Here is a 19,326-nt window from a genome sequence, read left to right on the forward strand (position 1 = left end):
TTTGGTAACATAAGAAAGCATCACAGAACTGAGATGGTATTGAAATGCCTAGAGTATGTGGAGAACAGCTCCTCCAGAGTGCCTGAAACACTTTTCAAGGTAGATACAAAAAGAAAGCTATCCATAAGGTGTTTGTTGTCAGTATCAGAACCTTGGGTGTTTAGTGGGGACAGGACAAACGTGCACTGGGGAAATAAAGTTTATTTTCTGAAATAATCACATTTTAGTGCATCTTTTTACTCTTCTGTTTTTCCATCATTCAGGGATAATGTTTCTTAAGGGAGAAAGAATCATGCACTGGTATTGCTTTTCATTTTGTTTTATTCTCTAATTTCACAATAATGTGCTGAGTACTGACCTTTGATACATGCATTTTATTTTTTTAAGTAACAGAAGATTGTTTAGCTTTGATGGAAGATGTAAGATTGTCATCTTGGCTTCCAGCCACTGTAAATTTGGAGGGAAATTCCATGTACTCTTAGCAATTAATAGAGACATTTGTCTGCCAAGCTGGGTTTTTCCTTTCCTTCCATAGGGCTGTTTGGAGCTGCTGAGGGGTTTGCTAGTTTCAGCCACATGGATAGAAGTTTATGATTAATTTGTTTTGTTAAACACTATTACAGAAATAAGAAGTGAAAGAATGTGTATTCCCCAAGCCTCCACAAGGAGGCATGCAGTATCTTGTTTATGGAGCCTGCCAGTTTTTATCTTCAGAAAGCATGTAACAACCTTGTCCTACTAAAAGGGAGTGGTAAGAATTGCCCCTCCTGCTTGTGTTGCTTTTCTAGTGCTGTGATAGGGTTAACTTCTCGGATAAATTGTTACCTGTCAGTTGTGTTTCTGCCTCCCCATTTTGCCCTCTTTAATGTGCACGCACAAAAATCATGTTCCAAAATGTTTCTCCGCCAGTTGTTGCAGTGTTCACAAAGGTGACAGCGGTACTTTTTTCTTCTACAAACAGAAATGAGAGTTAGGATTGAGATGCACTTTTCATTCTCACCCTTCAGTTTTTGGCTACAATAGAGTTACGGTTTGGGTAAGATGCGAGCATAGGACACTTCCATGAACGATGCTCTGGGCACGTTTTCACTTACCCAGGCACAGTATTCCAGCTGTTTTCTGTATCCAGGCACAATACTCCAGCTGTTGTTTTCTGTGCAACATTGTGATGTCAACATGTAGATGCATAGAGGAAATCAAACAAATACTGCTTCTTACTCGTTCAACAAAAAATCACTAGGAAATCCAGTTCCATCACAATGAATGCATTTGTCTCACTGTCTTGTTAAGACTTCTTTAAGACAGTGACTTTTTATTTATCCCCCTGAAAGTATAATATCAAATATACTTGCATTAAGCTCTAAAGCCTTCCTGTGATATAATTATCACTGAAAAATGAGGAAAAGTGTAGTATAAAGTAATAAAATTACACAATGTGGTTGGGGAAAGATGTGCAGGTTTTGCTTTTTTTTGTTGTTTTTTTTTTTGGGGGGGGGGAGGGGTGTTTGCTTGTTTGTTTGTTTTAAATAATAATGCTATTACAGCCAAGGTGACCTAAACCCAAGGTTTGCAGGGAGGGACTTTTATCAGGCCAAGAAATACTCCTGTAAGGAAACACACTGTTTCTTGCAGGGTCTATGTGTCTGCAAGATAGCAGTATGTGTGTGTGAATACATATATATTTTTTTATATTTCAGAGTGGAAGTTTAGAATCCTCCATCTGCAAATAACCGAGTAGCTTGCATTCCAGGGCTTGAGTCTTTTGTTTGAGCTGGTTTTATTTTTTCTTCCCATGGCTTGAAGTAGCTGAAGGGAGCTTGCTTGTTGTGTGGGTCAACCTTAACCCTCAGAAGAAGGCTTAAGGAACTGCTATCTGGCTATCTTTTCCAAGCTGATTTCAGCGGTGGTCAGCATCTCTGCAGAAAGAGATAGAGAGGGAAAGAGAAGGGTCTAAAATTGGAGAATCCCAGGAGCTGAAACAGAAATTGCAATGAGGATTGCATTACAAATAGCAACATGATTTTGTGCCACAAAAATAATCACCTTCCATGCTTATTTTCAACATGTTTCAGTAGCCTTTGTTCAACTGCTGAACATCATGCTTTGTGAATGACTTCCCTCAGGCTTAGCTGAAACAGCAGTGAAAATTCTGCATCAAAGGTATTACATTCATTTCTTGCTGATGACCTCTTTGGGCCATTTTTCCTACGTTATATGGAACTGAAAGGAGCTCAGTGGAAAGCATTAACCAGTTAAAATGGCCTCACTTTAAGCATAGATAAAGTACAGGAAGAGCAAATAAATTCATTTTTGTCTCTTAGCAGTGTTACTGTCAAACATGAAAAAAAATGAATTCGCTTTCACAGTCATTCTTTTGCAAGAATAATGTACAAGGATCTCTTACTAATTTCTTTAATGTAGCAGATTATCAGCCTATGCACTTGCCATATGAAGTACGTAGTTGTAGGCTACCAAGATACTACAAGTGAGAGAAGTGGAGATCTCTCCTTTTTAAATGTGTGAATCGTTATTGTTCTCCTTAGTTTTCAAAACTATCCCTCCCATTCACGATGAAATTCTGAAAAACACAAGAAATATGTGCTGCTCATGTTCTGTGCATGGGGTGAACACAACAGACGTTTGTTTTGTCACCCAGGCAAGGAAGGACAAATCAAGGTCTACTAGTCATTCAAACCTTTCCTTGCTGTCCCCAAGGAAATCAGAATGGCAGTTAACTATAGCTTTGGGGAAATATAAAAACAGAGGTGTTTAAGCATCCCAAGTGCTGCTGCAAATCGGAGTAGTAAAAAAGTAGTGTTGTAAACAGCATTTAGAGGTCATTCAGTTTTCTTCCCCCACCCTTCATTCCTCCTGTCTTCATCTGCTCATGTGCTTATTGTGATTCATGCCAGTTTGAACAGGCAAGGAGAATCACTTCTAAGGGTGAAAGAAGCAGATGACTGAGGGAATTGGGCATTCCTCATAACACCAGTCAGCACAGTGACTGCTCTTAAAACATATTACTGAGCTGCATGTAAACATATGGCTCCCTCTCTGCAGTACTGAGGCTGTGTCCTACAGCTGCATGCCTGCATAAAGATATTTAATTATTCATTAGCTTGCCCAATAAATGCAGCTTTATAGTCACACAGCTTGCACTTGTGAGCGGAGGTGCTCATGTTGTTCATGTGCCTCAACACCTTTTGAAAAGTGGAGGGCTGCTTAAATGGCTGTTAGATTTTAGGACTCATGGGCCTTGAGATGAAGGCAAGCAGTTCAGAGTTTTGGGACTAACAGGCCTGTACAGATACCACCTTTTGGACTTTCTGATTGCATGGGGAGCCTAGCTAACTGTAGGAACAACTGGAATACGAATTAAGAACTCTTACAGACCAAGCGATTGCTCTCCTCAGGGTTTTGTTTGTTTAAGCTTTAATTTTAAATCAACTTTTGTTTTGAAAAATACATGGAATCTGAGACAAACATTTGGAAGGTAGGATGCAAAAAAATAATCACAGTATGTACAATTCATATGTTAAAATCTTTATATGAAATGGGATGCCGACTGTTACACTAAGCTTCCGTGTAGGCAGAGTAGCCTAAGTGCCAGCTGAGCATCACTGCAGCAGCAGCTCAGGCTGTGCATGGGGTTCTATCCCTCTTCCCCACTGTGAGGAAAGAGCACTTTGTTAAGAAAGTCAGAGGTAACCATCTCCTTTACCTCAAAGGATACCACTTAAAGCTCCCTTTCTTACAAAACAATCCTGTCTTTCTGTCGGAAAGAGGGTAGAATTGTTCCAAATCAAAACGACTTTATGTGCATCCTTATGAGTCAGCCACTTCCCCTGGCTTGAGGGCCTAGCCAGAAGGAGTGCCTTGCAGTCACCCCTGTTCACCAGCCTGGGTGAATAGTTCTCCGGATGCTTCTCAGTTCTGCAATAGGGTGGGTGCAGCAGCTGTGGCCTGAAACAGAACTTCTGGACTTTCTTGATACTGCTGGTATTCAGGATCCTTTCAATCTTAGGTTTACACAGGACATCTGTGCTACCTGAATCAAACATTTCCAGAAGTAAATCCATTTAATTTGCATAGGTATCAGTTACAATTATTCTGACCAGTTTTCCTTCAAAGGTGCTGATTTTAAAGATATAACATTATCGCAGTACCAATTAATTTTGGCACAGTTCTACCTTAAGAATCCATCTTTTGCACAATAATCAGATTATCTTGCTGTGTTTCATGACAGAAAGAGGAAATACTGAATTAAATCTTTTTTGCTTTTGGCTTATTTAGAAGTGGATTTTGTAATAACATATCGCTTCCTCTATGTTGACGTTTTATGAACTTCCATCATCATTCTCAGCCAGCTTCACCCTTCCGCTAAAGAAATACTACATTTCTTGTGGAAGAAAAAGTTGTTACTGATAGCCCATGATGCTTAGGAGTAAAAATAGAAGCTAAAGTTTCACATGCTCAAGTTGCACAAGCTTTGTGTCCTTACATGTCAGAAAACAAGAGCAGCTTCCTACTTCCAGTTTTTATCTGACACAGAGGGTAATTACCTTTCTCCTCCCTACAATTCTCTTGAAGGACAACAGATAAGATCTTAGGCAAAAGATCTCACTAGGGTCAATTATGATGTGACTTTGTAGTTTTATGAGTCTTTTATGCTGTCATTAAAGCAAAACCACAAAATCCGTATGTTCATACTGCCAGTACTAAAACCGGGCTCCAAGAAACAAATGAAAACCAGACTTGCCACCTCAAGAGTTTTGCTGCCTTTGATTTTGTGGAACATCAAAATGCAGGATATAAACACCTAGTGCTAGGTCTGTTTTCAGCTAAGGTGTTTCTTTCACGTGGCTCTGGAACAGTTGTCACACCGTTCTGTCTACACAGCTGTTCTGCCCAATGAGGTCCTCTGGTGAAGAGAACTTCCCAAAGAGAAGGTTGGCTTCCCCAGTTACAAGTGCCAAACTCCCAGTGAGACCAGGAGGTAGAAAGAGAGGGGAAGCATTGCCAGACATGGTGCATCACTGGGGCTTCTGGAGGAAATCTGTCTGCGTCCTGAAAAATTAAAAAAGAGAAAGTCCACATATAACTGGTGATTTGACAAGAAATATATTTGAAGATATAGTTCACATTAATGCACTGATGGAAGATTGTTGTAAAACCATATGGATTTTGGCTCTTTCAGAATTCTCCTTTTCAAGTCTTTGAATGTATACCATCCAGAAAAAAGGCGAAGACACTCAGCAACATTGAACACAACTTCCTTTTCTGGATGACCAAGAACACTTGTTTAAAATCCTGACAGAGCAACAACTAAAGAGTATAAAATACATTGTCATTCTACCTAGGGCCTGAGATAGGTGTTGTGATTAAGAGTCTATAAATAATGGTAATAAGTAGTAAACAGTCTAGGCCACAGATGCTTAGGTGATACCAGCACTGTGTACCACTACTAGTATGTAAGCCACAATGTGGACACAGGGCGCAGACTGGCTTTGGCACAGATGTTACTTGCAACCTGTGCTGAATGTGGTACACAGGTAAAGAAAGATTTTGAACCCCTAACTTAAGCAGTGGAAAAATTTCTCCTCTAAGAATTTAGGTCCAAGTGCTCTGGGAAGATCAGGCTGTATATTGTTTTCTATACCAATTCTTAGGCTGTTCCTATTGCTGTGGTATCAGCTTTCAGTATGTTCCTGCAGTTAATTTATGGCTAGTAGGGGTGCTTCCTTCCCCTCTTCCTAGAAGGAGTATGCTGTATTAACGTGTAAAGAGCAAGTAAACATTGGGTAGTCTTCAGTAATGCTTTGAAACAAATGTAGGATTATAGCAAGTCTCTTGGCTTCTTGTGACCTTCTCCAGGCTCAGGCCCTTCCATTAAAACAAGTTTTGATTGATCCAGAAAGAGTCTCACAAGAAACTAAGAGTGACAGTAAAATTAAGCTTTTAAAAATAATTAGGAAAAACAATTCAGCAAATAAACATAAATGAAGCAGAAGTGAAACAGATCAAACCTGTTTCTGTTTTATATAAAAATAATAAATACCTCCTGATCTGGTTACGATGACTGCAAAGTGTAAGAGTTATTTCTGCATACAGTGCCTTCGTTCTCAGCAAGTCATTTAGCTTTTCTAAGTCCCTCCCAAAATAACAACTAATACAAAACAGATTCTCTTCCTTTCTTAAGAAATTGCTGAAAGTAAAAAAAAAGGGAGCTGTGGCTGATGATTTTCTTTAAAAGAAGTTGTCAACAGGAAACATTTTTTCCTTTTTGCAAAAAGTTGCATTTCAAAAGTTAGGCTTTTATCCTTTCCTCCATCCCCAAGCCCCTCAAAATCCAGCAGTACAGGAAACTTCAGGTGTCTTATGAATGTGGTTCAGTTTATTCTGTAGCAAAGGTGAAACACTCCCTTATCCCAAACACTTTTTTTTTTTTTTTTTTTTGTGAAAATACCTTTTCATGATAAGAAATAGTTTCTATTGTGGAAAAGTTGTCAGAAAGTTTTTGGCTGAGTCAAACATATATACAACTATCTCCTTTAAATACAACCTACTTCTCTTCATTTTGAGAAGTTTCCACTGCTACTGCATTAACTATTAATAATTTCTTATTTCTTGTGGAAGGTAACAGCTAGAGATATTCTAGCTCCTGTTCTATTTGCTTTTGTAATGTTGTAATATGGTGCTTGCCACTGAAGGCACATGATAGCAGCTTAAATTTAACTTTGTGGTTTTTAAAGACCTTTAAGCCAGCTAGGGGCAAGTCTAAAAGGATATTTCCTGTGATTTTTCAAGTTGTTTATTGCTCATCATGTACAGAGATGTTTTTTTTCTGTGTAATCATAAGATAAAACACTGGAACATTTCTCTTCCTTAGTTTTTATTTGTATTTATTGCCATTTAATCTGGCTGTAATGTCATATTGTGGCTGAACTTATTACATTAACCGTAGTATAATTATTGTTATGGAGTGGATTATCTCTTTCAGCTACATTGAGTAAAATACAAATTGCAGCTATTGATTTTTATGTGCAAAATTTTGCAGGTTTGATACCAATTTAAAGTTTTGTAGAGCTAACAGGAAAAAATTGCTTACAAGCAAGATTTTTATGGGAGAATTTACTGACAATGGCATGTCAGAGCTGGACAGATCTTCTGCACTGCATTCCCTCAGGAAGTGTTACAAATGACTTGAATCTCTGTAATGATTAAACTGGGACGGTGTCATTTGCACTATACCTCAGAATTGCCTTTGGTGAGATCTACTTTAATTTTCCCAGAAGAGCTTGTGTGGAGTCATAAATCATTTATTTTTAGAATATTTATTACCTTATTTACCCCAAAGGATACCCCCCCCCCCCAATCTCTTGATCTAGTAGTTTATTCATACCAAAGTAATTTACAAAGGCCTTAATTCATAGAACTGAATGGCTTCCATGTTGTTTTTTTACTGATTTTTATGATGCCTATAACGGTGAGTAGCTTTATAGACTGGTGGCTGATGGCGCTTCAGTATTCTTCTTTCTGCAGTCTAGGTCTGTCTTAGTAGTGGAAATTCTTTTGCCTGAGACAGCTGTATTTTGCTAGGCTTAGTAAGAGAGAACAAGCATCATAAGTCAATTAGACTTTCTCTATTTTCAGCACATTTTACCAATGTGACAAATTCAAATTAAAGCACTGGATAATCACTTAAGACAGTTAGCAGGTTAAAGAGTATTGCCTTACCAGAGGGGGAAGGAGCCTCCTCAGTGATAGAAGGAGCTGGAAAAAAAACCACAAAAATCAAAGTTATGTGTTTTGAGGCTGGAACAGGAAAAGGGGGCTGATAATTGATCTAAGGGTTAGTAATTTTTTTTCTGAGAAAGAATATATTTGTCAAACTTACTGAATGTTTAAATATGATCACATAATTAAATCAGAGTAAAAGACACCGTACTGTTGCCAAAAATCAGATGATAAAAAAGATTTTGATTCTCCATTTTCAAAACACTTTTTTCATTTTGAAAACTGCAAAATGTTTCACTTTGAAATTTTCTGAACAAAAGTATTTTACTTCACATTTTAGAAATATTTTTCTCTTGAGAACGACGTGCATTAAAACAAAGATACTGAAGGGTTTCTATTACTCGAAACATCTTTTTCTATTTTAAGTGGAATTAAATGTTTGCAGTTGACCAAAGCTGAAGTTTTCTGCTGATTTATACAACCAAGACACCTTAAAAAACTATGATTAGTTTGATGTGCATCCCCTTTTTAAAATTTGCTTTTTCGATCTGTCAACTGGTCAAACCTAAAGCCCCATCATTCTGCTGGCCATGCTTGTGGGTAGTTCAACCGTCTTAGCTCTGTTGTTTGGCGCTATTTGAGCATGTGTTACAGTCTCACTCATTTTCCTAAGGAAGAAAAATAATTCTTGTTGCATGTGTCCAGTGTTGCCACCAGATCCAGATCTTCCAGGTACAAGGGAAAAGGTGAACAGCAACTGTCTGTCTGATGTCAGAAAGGGTGTATGGGCTGGACTTTGGATTTCATTACCAGAGACAAAACTAATATGGCTTCACAGACCCAAGTGCAAACAATGAAATACTCTCCTGTTCCTCTGGGACAAGGCGGATCCATGACAGTACAAAGCCATAAATAACCAAATGCTTAAAAGTTGGGGAGACCTCATTATTCATTAATGTCTCCTGTGAAGGGAGGAGGAAGAGGCAGGTGGCTTGCCTTCAGGAGTCCTGCTGCTTCCATCGATACGCTGTGCTGAAGCTTAACAAAGATGCATTTATTTTCTTCCCAGTTATTCTTCCAACAAAAGCAAGGAACAGAATGAAACAGTGAAGATCTGCTTTAAAAATTGAAGTCATCCCACCTGACGGCCATACATAGGTTGTCAACAAGAAATGCTGCCCCCGAGCCCCTCCCACGGAACTATAAGAAAAATCTTACCTGATACAATGAGTTTAACATTAGATTTCTGTGTTTTGTCGGCATGATCCCCCGTCTGTTTGTAGATGCAACTATATACAGCTGTGTCCAGTAATTTAACATTGGAGAGCTTTAAGGAAAAGTTGCCATGCTTCATCTGGTCAAAAAAAAGGCTAGTTCTGCCATGGTAATTGTCATTCTGGAACTGCGGCAAATCCTGCTCATTGAGAACAAAGTGCACTACAATGGTGTGCTGAGGATCGTCAGCCTCTATCTGCCAGAACAGCATTGAATTGGAGAGGGTCAGCTTTCCAGGAGAGGTGGTGATGCAAGGCAAAACAACAGTTTCTCCAACAAATGCATGGCATGTTGTGTCTGGTCGACCTGGAATAAAAACCATACAACTTTCTCAGTGTGCAGCAGAGCTAGGGACACCAGGTTTTCTAGAATTTGGCTTCATCACACCATTATTGCCTCTCTTCCTCCCTCTTCTATGTGTGTCCTCCTGCTTCCAGACAGGCAGAGGGCAGTAAGTGCCATGCCAGGATTGAGGGCCATGTATGCTCAATGCTCAGCGAGCTCTGCAGCAGGACAGATGTTGCTGCACGCAGTTGCTTTCACTTCATCCCTGTGGGTGCTGCTTGAACTTGTCTCTTTAGCTGATGATTTTTCTCCCAGTTTCTGAGGAGATTAGTTTTGAGATCAGGTGTCTGATTTGATTCTAATTAACCAGTCAGTTCACAAGAGGAAAAGGGAATGCAGGAAAGTGAAGATGCGCACACATAAATAAGCAAGTATCGCTTTTGTAGGAAGGAAGTCTGAAAAAAGAAGCATGAAAAGGGTGTTACATCAGCACGAGAAAGATCCTGGATGAATCTGGTCTCCCCCCAACTCCTGTTGCTTGCCTGTCAGATCATGGCTTCCAATTTGTCAGTAATGCACTGGAGGCTCCTGCCTCCTTCCCCTGTGACACCTTGCAGAGGGTCTGGCAGAACAGGGCTTTTATCTGCAGCTCTGGCTTGCTGCACTCTTGCTAAGCCTGCCCTCTCATACTCTTTGGTATAGCTATTGTCCCAGTATGGCAGAAAGAAGGTAAATGACTTTTCCAAGGGAGACAGATACTTTGTACGGGTGGTGGGTGGCCTGGACAGATCTTACCAACCAATTCCAGCAGAAGCAAGAACCAGGGTTAGGGTAGCCTGCTGGTGAACAAAGGTAGGCAGGCAGGGCAGGAAGACAAATGCATCTCACTTATACACACTGTTCATTTAATAACTCTGGTACTAATTATTTTTATAAATTATTCCAAGTTAGTTGAAAGTATACTAGAACTACAAATGGGGGAATCTGACACTGTCATGTAGGACAACTTTTACTAGGTTGTGGTGTTATATTTTCTGGGGGAAGACTGCATTATGGAAGAAGAAGGGTTCTGTGCATTTATAAAGCATAGAAAAATAGGTGTTTTCAGCACAGAATGTGGGCTTAAATTAACACTTTAACCAAACCTGTTTCATAAAAATATTTTATAAATTAAAATGCAGATGTATTAATTTGGATAGAAAACTCATTCGCAGCAGGGAGCAGAACAAAAGCAGCGCGAGTCTGTGACTGTGCCAAGGAGCAAAACTAAAATTCACTTTGAAACAACTCAATCTCTTTTCATGGCCAAAGTTCTGTGAAGCATAAGGGGTAAGTAATCAGACTACAGTATCACAAAATCATTAAGGTTGAAAGGGACCTCTGGAGATCATCTGGTCCAAGCCCTGCCAAGGCAGGGCCACCTACAGCAGGTGACACAGGAACATGTCCAGGCACGTTTTGAATGTCTCCAGAGAGGGAGACTCCATGACTGCTGTGGGCACCTGTCCCAGTGCTCTGCCACCCTCAACATAAAGAAGCTCTTCCTCGTGCTGAGGTGAAACTTCTTGTGTTTTAGTTTGTGGCCATTGCTCCTTGTCTTTGTGATAAACACATAAACGCATTGGCTTTTGCAAATCATAGGTGTGGTTATGTGTATATAACTGTGTGAGTTTACAATAATGGAAACAAAGCTCATTAAAGACACAGGATTAGACAAGTTAAAGAAGGGCTGGGACTCTTGAGCAAAATGGAGTCACATAGCAGAAGAATTTGTAAAGGTAAAAGAAAGAAGGGGGGGACTTGATATCAGAAAAGCTAGTGCCTGGAAAACATAAAGTACTTTTTAACTTAACTTAGGCTGTAGAAAGAGAACAATGTTTACGTTGTAAGTCTGTGGAATTTAGTGGCCCCACTAAACATGAGCTAATTGTTTCACACTATTCTTCTAAAGTATCTTTAGCTTTAAAGAACAATGTTTGTGTTATAAGTCTGTGGTGAGATAACAGGATTTAGTGGCCCCACTAAATACGAATGAGTTATTTCACACCATTCTTCTACTTGTCAGTTAGTTTAGAGACAGAGCCTCCCAAACATCTGCTAGCTTGGGATACTCCTTGTCTGCCCATCCTGCAATAAATACTGCACCTGGGGTTCTTCCTCCCCAGGTGCAGTACCTTACACTTGGGTGAGAAAAACAAATGTTCTCAGTTACAGCGTAATAAATATTGCAGGAAGGTCACACTGTTTTAAATCTTTTAAATCCTCAAGACCCCTGCCCACAATCACCGGAGAGCAGTGCGCAGACGCCAAGAAGAGGAGACTTATGATAATAAGTTCCTGGAGCTAGTTATAATATTCCCCGCCTATACACAGGAACTATGAACATGTATGTGACTACTGCAATAGTGAAAGTATATAAACCTGTACCAATACTAATCACTTGCACCTCTGGCTACAGTCATGCACCCAGTGCTGTTGCTTTTGCTTTATTGACTTTGTCCCTCAATAAAACCTTGTTATCTTGTTTAGAAGAGCGAGCTCATATTTCACATCTTGTTGCTGGGCACCACTGAAACGAGTCTGACACCATTCTCGTGGCACCCACCTTTGGGATATTTATATGCACTAACGAGATTCCCCTCTTAGTCTGTTCTTCTCTAGACTAAACAGGCCAGGCTCCCACAATTTCTCCTCCCAAGAGAGATGCTCCAGACCCCTGATCATCCTTGTGGCCTCCGCTGGACCCTCCCTCTCCAGTAGCTCCAGCAGTAGGACTGAGGAGCCCAGCACTGAACACAGTTCTCCAGATGTGGCCTCACCAGGGTCACGTAAAGGGAGAGGATCACCTCCCTCGCCCTGCTGGCAACACTCCTACCGATGCACCCAAGGATGCTATTGTCCCTCCTGGCTGCAGGGGCACACTGCCGGCCCATAGTCAACTTGTCACCCACCAATACTGCCAGGTCCTTCTCACCTGAGCTGACCATTAGGTCAGCCTCCAACCTATACTGGTACTTGGGGTTCTTCCTCCCCAGGTGCAGTACCTTACACTTGGGTGAGAAAAACAAATGTTCTCAGTCACAGCGTAGTAATTCCTGTGTTCCAGGCCTGTGCATATGTTGGGCTAAAGATCGAAGAGAGTCTCAGTTCCCTTTTGCAGCCACTGACACCAGCCAGGGCTCAGCTTGTTACATACCAGCATCTCTGTTTCTATATTAATCAGTGTCTGTTTTGAGGCTTGTCTGGTGTCACATTGTGTCCATCCAGACAGACATAAAAGCAGAAGGAAAAGTATAATTGAGAAAGCTAAATTGTGGACTCAAATGTCTTCAATTATATCACCGAACATCTGCTTTCCTTTGGTTTTCAGATTTTTCAGCTGAAAATCACCATCTGCTTTTGCCTAACAATATAAACTTTCAGCTGAAAAATCACATCCCCATGGTGATGTATTGAAAATAGTAAACCAATTGTCCATCAGATACAGAGAACCAAGTATTTCTGGTGGTTGGTAGAAGATTTCTCTTACTGTGTAGAGAGCTCAACTGTTTTCAGACTGTATCAGTTGCTGACCAGGTTTTGCTTCTCAAGAGGAACCTGAATTACAACAATATCCAAACAGGGGTCTTATTTTATTTATAGTAAAGCTTGGCCTCCACTGTACTGTACCCTCACTGCCACAGCACATATGACTGTGCTCCCCAAGGAGACTGCTTCAGCCCTGCAATTAGTAGCATACCCAGGCTGTTAGCTGTAACTGGCACACCTAAAAGGGCCACCACCACCTGAAGGAGAGCAGGGAGCAGCCCGAGAGCCATCCCTGAGCTGTTTGGGCCTGGGGAGCTGAGGAAGGCTGGGCTCAGCAGAGTCCTTCTGAAACAATGCCATGTCTGAAAGCAGATTGCAGTTATGGCTGGCCATGGTTAGCTAGCCACAGCAGGGAGGTGAGGGAGCCTGAGGCTGCTGCAAGTGTTTTGAAAGCTCTGGAAGAAGTGATCCTCCCAAAGAGCTTTCTAGTGGGAAGAGTCCTGTTCACAGGATGCCCTCAGGAGAGAAAGTGCTTGCATTGTGTGGAGTTGCATGTGGGTGAAGAAAAGATCATCCTGAAATCCACAAAACTTGTGGCTTTATTTAGAAAAATGGACAATAAGCATTTGCCTAATGACCAAAAGAGAGAGAGAGTTTATCCTATCTCCTGATCACAGTAATTTCTGAATTTGATACTGCGTTTAGAAGTGTATCTATTTGCTTTTTGACTCTTTGTTCTTTTTGAGAAGATGGAGAAGAGTGGTGCCCAAAATAACCCTTCCCTTCCTGTATGATACTGTGTACAAATGTTGTAACACTTATGATGACTATTAATACCCCTGAGGTTAAACCTACACTGCCTTCAGCTGGTAAAACCAGGGCATCAGGAGGCACAAAACGGAGCACAGCTGAAGTTGCCTGGGGCAAGAACAGGTGACTGGAATCTGGCTGTAATGAGTTATTTAACAGAGCCTACAGCTGAATGAGGTTTTTTGTTGATGGGAAGAACAGACTTCTGGGTACAAGTCAAGTACATGTCCTTATGGACGCCAGTTCTGGGAAGAAGTATAAAGTAATGCTGAAGGTTGCTGATGTTGTGTTAAGCTTCTTGCTGAGGCTATCGATGTGCCAGGGAGGTATGGTAGCAGAGAGTTGCTTGGCCAGGCAGCAGAAGCAGTTATACAGCAAGGATGGTGGCAGTTGCTGCTGGGGTGTATGAAGCAGGATGAGTAGTGCTCATCTGATCTACCTGGTAAGCTTTGCATGTGGAAGGTGCAGTGTTTTACCTTGGAAAAAATGTGTATTGGCTCATGGCTTTTATTGTGGTTGTAAAAATGAAATGTGAGATGAGTTTGTTTTCTGGTTTTATTTTTTTAATTATGCACTTTAAATATTGTCCAAATGTTTAAGGCTCTCAAGGTGAAGTTGAGTGTGCCAGCTTAATCAGCCTGTAAGATTCCTATAACAAGGAAATACTGCTGTTTGGTGTCTAAAGTGTGGTGCAAGGGAACTTGGAATGACTGGGCTTTTTTGTTTTTCCCTCCTTTCCCCCCAAGATGATCTAGGGCAATCATGTTTATTTATTAATTATATGTTGCTTGTACCAGAGGAATCTGGGATGCCAGTAGGTGATCTAGGGTTTATGCCTTGTGGAAAAAGGCTTGGAAGTGGAAAGCTCTTGGGTATGTGTCTGTAGATCACTCTGGTGATTCCAGTGCAGTTCTGACATTAGTAAAGTAATTTAGTAGTGGAAGTAATGGGTTAAGCAGGAAAATGTTCTGGTGTTAGAAACAAGGTAACAGGTAATTTCTTGTATCTCTGAGTACTTAGGAGTTTAAACTGGAATATATTAACCTGACAAGGCAGTGTTCTGTGGCTTCTCACCACCTTATGTCTCACCCACATGCAAAAGTATTTTAGGGAGGGTAGGGGGCTGTTTGCAATCCCAGTTACTTGCTCAGAAACACTGAACTTGAGCTCCCCTATTTTAGGGAGAGGGAGAAAAGGAGTCAAAGGGTAGTCACTTAAATGCTTGCAGTTGCACTTAGCTACCAAAAGGGCATGTCTTGAGTGGCAATAGACTCGTCACACTGATCTGTGGAGACACATGAATGTTTTCCCTAAAAATGTCAGTTGTGCTCCCGGAAGAGAGAGAGACTAGTTCCAGAGGAAGTGTAACCTCCTGAACCACTGCAGTGCTTGGTGAACTTGAGATGTTTATGAGCAATGAGTGTTTTAACCACACACAGAAGACTTAATATTGCTGAATGTAAGCCTCAGATAAGGAAATTACAGGGAGTTGCTCTGAGGCTTGTAGAAACTCCCTCACCTGTACATACTAGTGTACCTTTTTCTACATAATGTCAGAAACCCAGTGCAGCTACAACTCTGTGGAGCATGTGCAAAGATTCAGGCAGAGAGGTTGCTGCTGGGATCCGGTCCTTTCACTTACTTGGTTATGCCTATAGCAAACCCAGCGCTTTACCAGCTAACTGCCTTGTATCATTATAAATGATGAGATTCCAAGTCTTTCTTAACATTGTGGAAATGCTAGGGTATTTTTAAAAATGTGGGCAGGATAAACTTCATAGGTTAAGATTTGTGGACCTGGAACACCTCAACCTTGAAACCACTTCTTTCAGGTAGAGGTTTATCTGAAGCTTATTACCTGTAAGCAAACCTTGGACTGTGATGAAATATGTTCAAAACAAAGCATACATTTGTTCAACATTCTCAGTTTGTGTATTCACATATAAACACCTTCTAGATGTGTTGTTATAGTATATTTACCTCTTGGTAGAGATGCAAACAGTAAGCAGGCAACCGTCCACAGAGCAGTCTCCCTAATGAAGTGAGAGAGGGAGAAATTCCAAATGCTTTGTTAGAATGCCAAAGCAAAAACCAAAGACCTTTTCTCTGGCATAATTTATGCCCTGCTTCACAGCTCCCTCATCTGTGAAGGGAACTTGGATATGAAACTGAGATGGGTTAGAAACCCTGTCTTATTTTGTTATCTAGTCTTGGTGTGGATTGTATCTCTTGGCTGTAGATCTGAGGTTTCTCAATGGTCGTAATGAGATGGTGCTTCAGTCACAAACACCCATACTTCCTGCTTGTGTTTTCATGTGGACAAAACTAATTGCGTATACGTAGTCATAGTTTGCTTTCAAGATAATTTCATTTAATTACTAATAGAAAACATCCTCTGCCTCCAAACTTCAGCTGCTTTGTGGAACAAGAAAAGCACAGCTTACCATTTCATTTTCATGCCTTCCCAGCCCTTAGGAAACCCTTCTTGTCACAAGCTTCACCAGGCGCTCCAGTTGCTCTTCTGTCTCTGTAAAAGAGTGAAAGGCTCTTAATTTTTGTTGCCACAGGCATTTCTCCAGAAGGGAACAGGGTATTTACTAGTACTTTGCTGTGATTCAGTCTGTTTTCTTTCACTCTGTGGGTATAATACAAAGTAATGTTATACACAGTGTATATAATATTGAGTATATACAGCAGGGTGTATATACTGTGTATTGTAAGAATGTATTCAGAGCATATTTATTTTCATGTGTAGGATGCATGTGTCTCAGAAGCTGTGTATTGACTAGCCCTGAGCTTTCAGCATAGTGAAGGGATTCTTCTCCAGAGGCAGCTGAGATCAATGAAGGTGCTGAAACCTAATAGGTATTGTATTTGTCAAGAGGTGTGGATGCCATTCCTCAGACTATCAAATACCGTCCAAGCTGCACATCTACTAGCAAAATGCAGACTAATGGCTAATAAGCCTATAAGGAAAATGCTACTTAAAAGTAGAACTGCTTCTTTGAGAAGGCTGTTTAATCTTAGCCAAGTCCCATTTTCTGCTGTGGTAGCTCTGCCTGGGGAAGGTGCTGGTGCTGTTCTCCTGCCTACTGCTGCTGGTGCAATGGAATCAGAGCTGAAATACCAAACTGCATCTGAATTGCATGTGAATGTTGAGCTCTCTTGTCAGCCACGTGCTTTTGTTATTTTGCTACTGAAGTTTAAGCTTGTGCATAAAAAAGGAGCAAGGTAGGTCTTGTTTTAGGAAGCAGTATCCAACTGCAGCAGTGTTTCAGATTTGTCTAGCTGGGGTATGTGACCTTTCATTTAGCTTACTCCAGTGCTGTTTAGTTGAAATAACTTTTTTTTTTTCCTCTGGATTGAGAGGATTCTGCTTGAACAGAAATGTTTACACTGAGCCTCTGGAAGGATTGTTCTTGGTACACTAAATGGGAGATCTGTTCCCATCTGTGCAATTCAGATGGAGTAAAATGTTTCAGTCACCACATGGATCAGCATTTAAAATATCTATTTGATATTTGACACCACTTTTTTTTTTTAGGTTCTGGTTTAAATGTAAGTTTAGGAAGTTAACAATTTTTTTCTTTGAACTTTTTCAAATGTAAAAATTGATCTGCCTACTGGCCATTATAATCTGACAAAGGAATTATTTAAGACTTGCTTTTCAGAGATTAAACCAATTAACTGAATAAGGCTTTGCTATGAAGAATTGCTTCCTGAAGAACTGAAATACTAATAACTCTTTAACACACTAACCTACCTGAAATAATGAAGGCTTGTGATGTAATTAAACTCCCTGATGAAATGCCAAAACTCTGAACTTCTTGGCAATGTCTCTGTCATTCAGCTTTTGTCATGCGTGAGCTTATTTCCTAAGCAAGTTAGCTCAGCCTGCAATGCAAGTTAATCAAGTAGGCAAGTAACCAAATGTTCCCAGTGCCTGTAGAATAACAGGACTTTGTGTCCCAAAGTAAATTGACTCAAGTTATTTTTTTCCAGTGCACAAGGGGTGGGGATGAGAGGGCCTAAATACTACTCTTGAAGACTTTGTGCTCTTAGAGCACTAAAATTCTCCCTTTAAAGTGAGTTAAAAAAGTAGTGTTTTTTGCAAATGCTATGTTAACCCTGGAAATAGTCTTGTTATGGTATATTAAAGATATTCCCCTGTGAACAGCTCTCCTGGTTAGGACAGCTGGGGTGGCAGGAGGGGAAAATCCTGTGGGTAGAGGTTCTTTGCATGAGCCTGGGGTCTGTGTTGTGTGCAGATGTTTCCTTGGTGTGTTTGTGGTTTTGTGTTTTGTTTTTTTGTTGTTTTTTTTTGTTCTTGCCATAAACCTTGCTCTGAATTCTGTGGGCAGCTGTTTGACCATCAGGAATGGTGCAGCTGGAGGATGATCAGGGCAGCAGTTCTGGTGGCAGAGCAGCCATGTAATAGTACTAGAAAACCCAGCTGGTTTCAGTGATCAGTTCAGCAATGGCTTGTAACCACAGTGCCCCTGTATACTTTCATAGAATCCTAGAATAGTTAGGGTTGGAAAGGACCTTAAGATCATCTAGTTCCAACCCCCCTGCAAAAGTCTGGGATTTAGGACAGAAAAGACCTGGGAACTGATTATCTAGAGAAGGATTGTGAGATGCTGTTAATGAGATGGTGGGTTGAAGTAGGGTGCTGGCTGAGGCATGGAGGGAGATGCTGAGCTGGAACCTTTTGACACAGAAGAAGTACTTCTGTGTGGTGGCCCCAAAGTGTGACATTGATTTAAGTTGTGAACCAAGTGGATGTGACAATCTGGATGTTATGCTGAAGTGATTGATAGGCTTGCCAACTCTTCTGCTTCATTTGCCAACCTCCAGCACTGGCTGAGTAACATAGGTAATGTAGCCTGGTACTGACTGAACAGTGATACAAGCTGGAACAGGCACAAGTTGCAGAAAATGCAAGTAATTCTGAGAGGATTAGCCAAAATCATTTAGCAGATGAATAAGGGCCACTGCCAAGAAGGAAACTGCTTGTTTAACACCTGGCAAAGCTTTGTAGCTTAGTAACTGATGTAATTTCTCCAAGTGTTGTTCCATCCTTACCTGTGCCATGCCTTTGGCTTCTGAGAACAGATGTATGAGAGCTGACTTGTTACTGGTGCTTGTAGGAGGATAGGGGAATATTTCTCCCTGACTCTGTGAAATCCTGAAAGCACCCAAGGAGAGAAATGTTGCCTGTAACCACACAGTCCTTTTACCTTTAGGCAAAAGCTAATTGCAAGCTAATGAGTGATCTCATAAGTGGAAATTATGGTCTGGTTTCTTAGAGAAAGTTCTTATGATGCAACAGTCTGTACTGGAATTGGGCGATTGCTTCTGGTCTTCTCTGAAAGCAACCTGTAAGCAAAATGAGGGATTATTGAGAAACACATCCTATAATTAGTTCAAGGAAAGATATTTAAGAGATCTCGGTGAGGGACATGCTGGCATATATCAAAATATTACAGGGGCTTTCTCTTTTAGTGTTTTAGATTTTGAAATTAATTACCCTGATTTGAAAGCAATTTTCTGGGCATTTGCAGTTAATAGCTGTGTGATTCATCCCCTCAGCTCAAGGCCATGGACAGAAGTGCCCTTTGCCTCCTGGGGGACTATCTGGAGCTTTAGACAGCAAAATGTGCTGTGGTGGTAGCTGAATCTTGGATTGGG

The 19,326-nt window shown here is 40.7% G+C and overlaps 2 protein-coding genes and 1 long non-coding RNA gene across 4 annotated transcripts in view; 1 reads left to right on the forward strand and 2 right to left on the reverse strand.

The window, feature by feature from the left end:
* The window catches only part of LOC134155374 (uncharacterized), a 422,006-nt gene that overhangs the window by 259,930 nt on the left and 142,750 nt on the right, over positions 1-19,326 (reverse strand). The window lies entirely within an intron of this gene.
* On the reverse strand, positions 3,405-18,959 carry LOC134155376 (ICOS ligand-like). 2 transcript variants are annotated; one of them, XM_062602522.1, is made up of 6 exons: positions 18,721-18,959; positions 16,080-16,162; positions 15,616-15,668; positions 8,956-9,318; positions 7,738-7,773; positions 3,405-5,067 (listed from the first exon to the last, which is right to left on the reverse strand). In XM_062602522.1, exons 2-6 carry the CDS (start codon positions 16,091-16,093, stop codon positions 4,964-4,966), a joined length of 570 nt encoding a protein of 189 aa, XP_062458506.1. In that variant the 5' UTR covers positions 16,094-16,162; positions 18,721-18,959; the 3' UTR covers positions 3,405-4,963. The 2 variants fall into 2 exon arrangements, with proteins under 2 accessions (XP_062458506.1, XP_062458507.1); XM_062602523.1 differs by lacking the exon at positions 18,721-18,959 and having other exon boundaries at positions 16,080-16,182.
* The window catches only part of LOC134155381 (uncharacterized), a 66,257-nt gene continuing 59,651 nt past the window's right edge, over positions 12,721-19,326 (forward strand). The window contains exon 1 of the long non-coding RNA XR_009961529.1: positions 12,721-14,077. This is a non-coding gene — a long non-coding RNA (uncharacterized LOC134155381). The remainder of the gene's footprint in view (positions 14,078-19,326) is intronic.

Source organism: Pezoporus occidentalis, unplaced genomic scaffold, assembly GCF_034315485.1.
Source record: "Pezoporus occidentalis ecotype Australia unplaced genomic scaffold, CSIRO_AGI_Poc_V1 ctg77, whole genome shotgun sequence".
NCBI classification, from domain to species: Eukaryota; Metazoa; Chordata; class Aves; order Psittaciformes; family Psittacidae; genus Pezoporus; species Pezoporus occidentalis.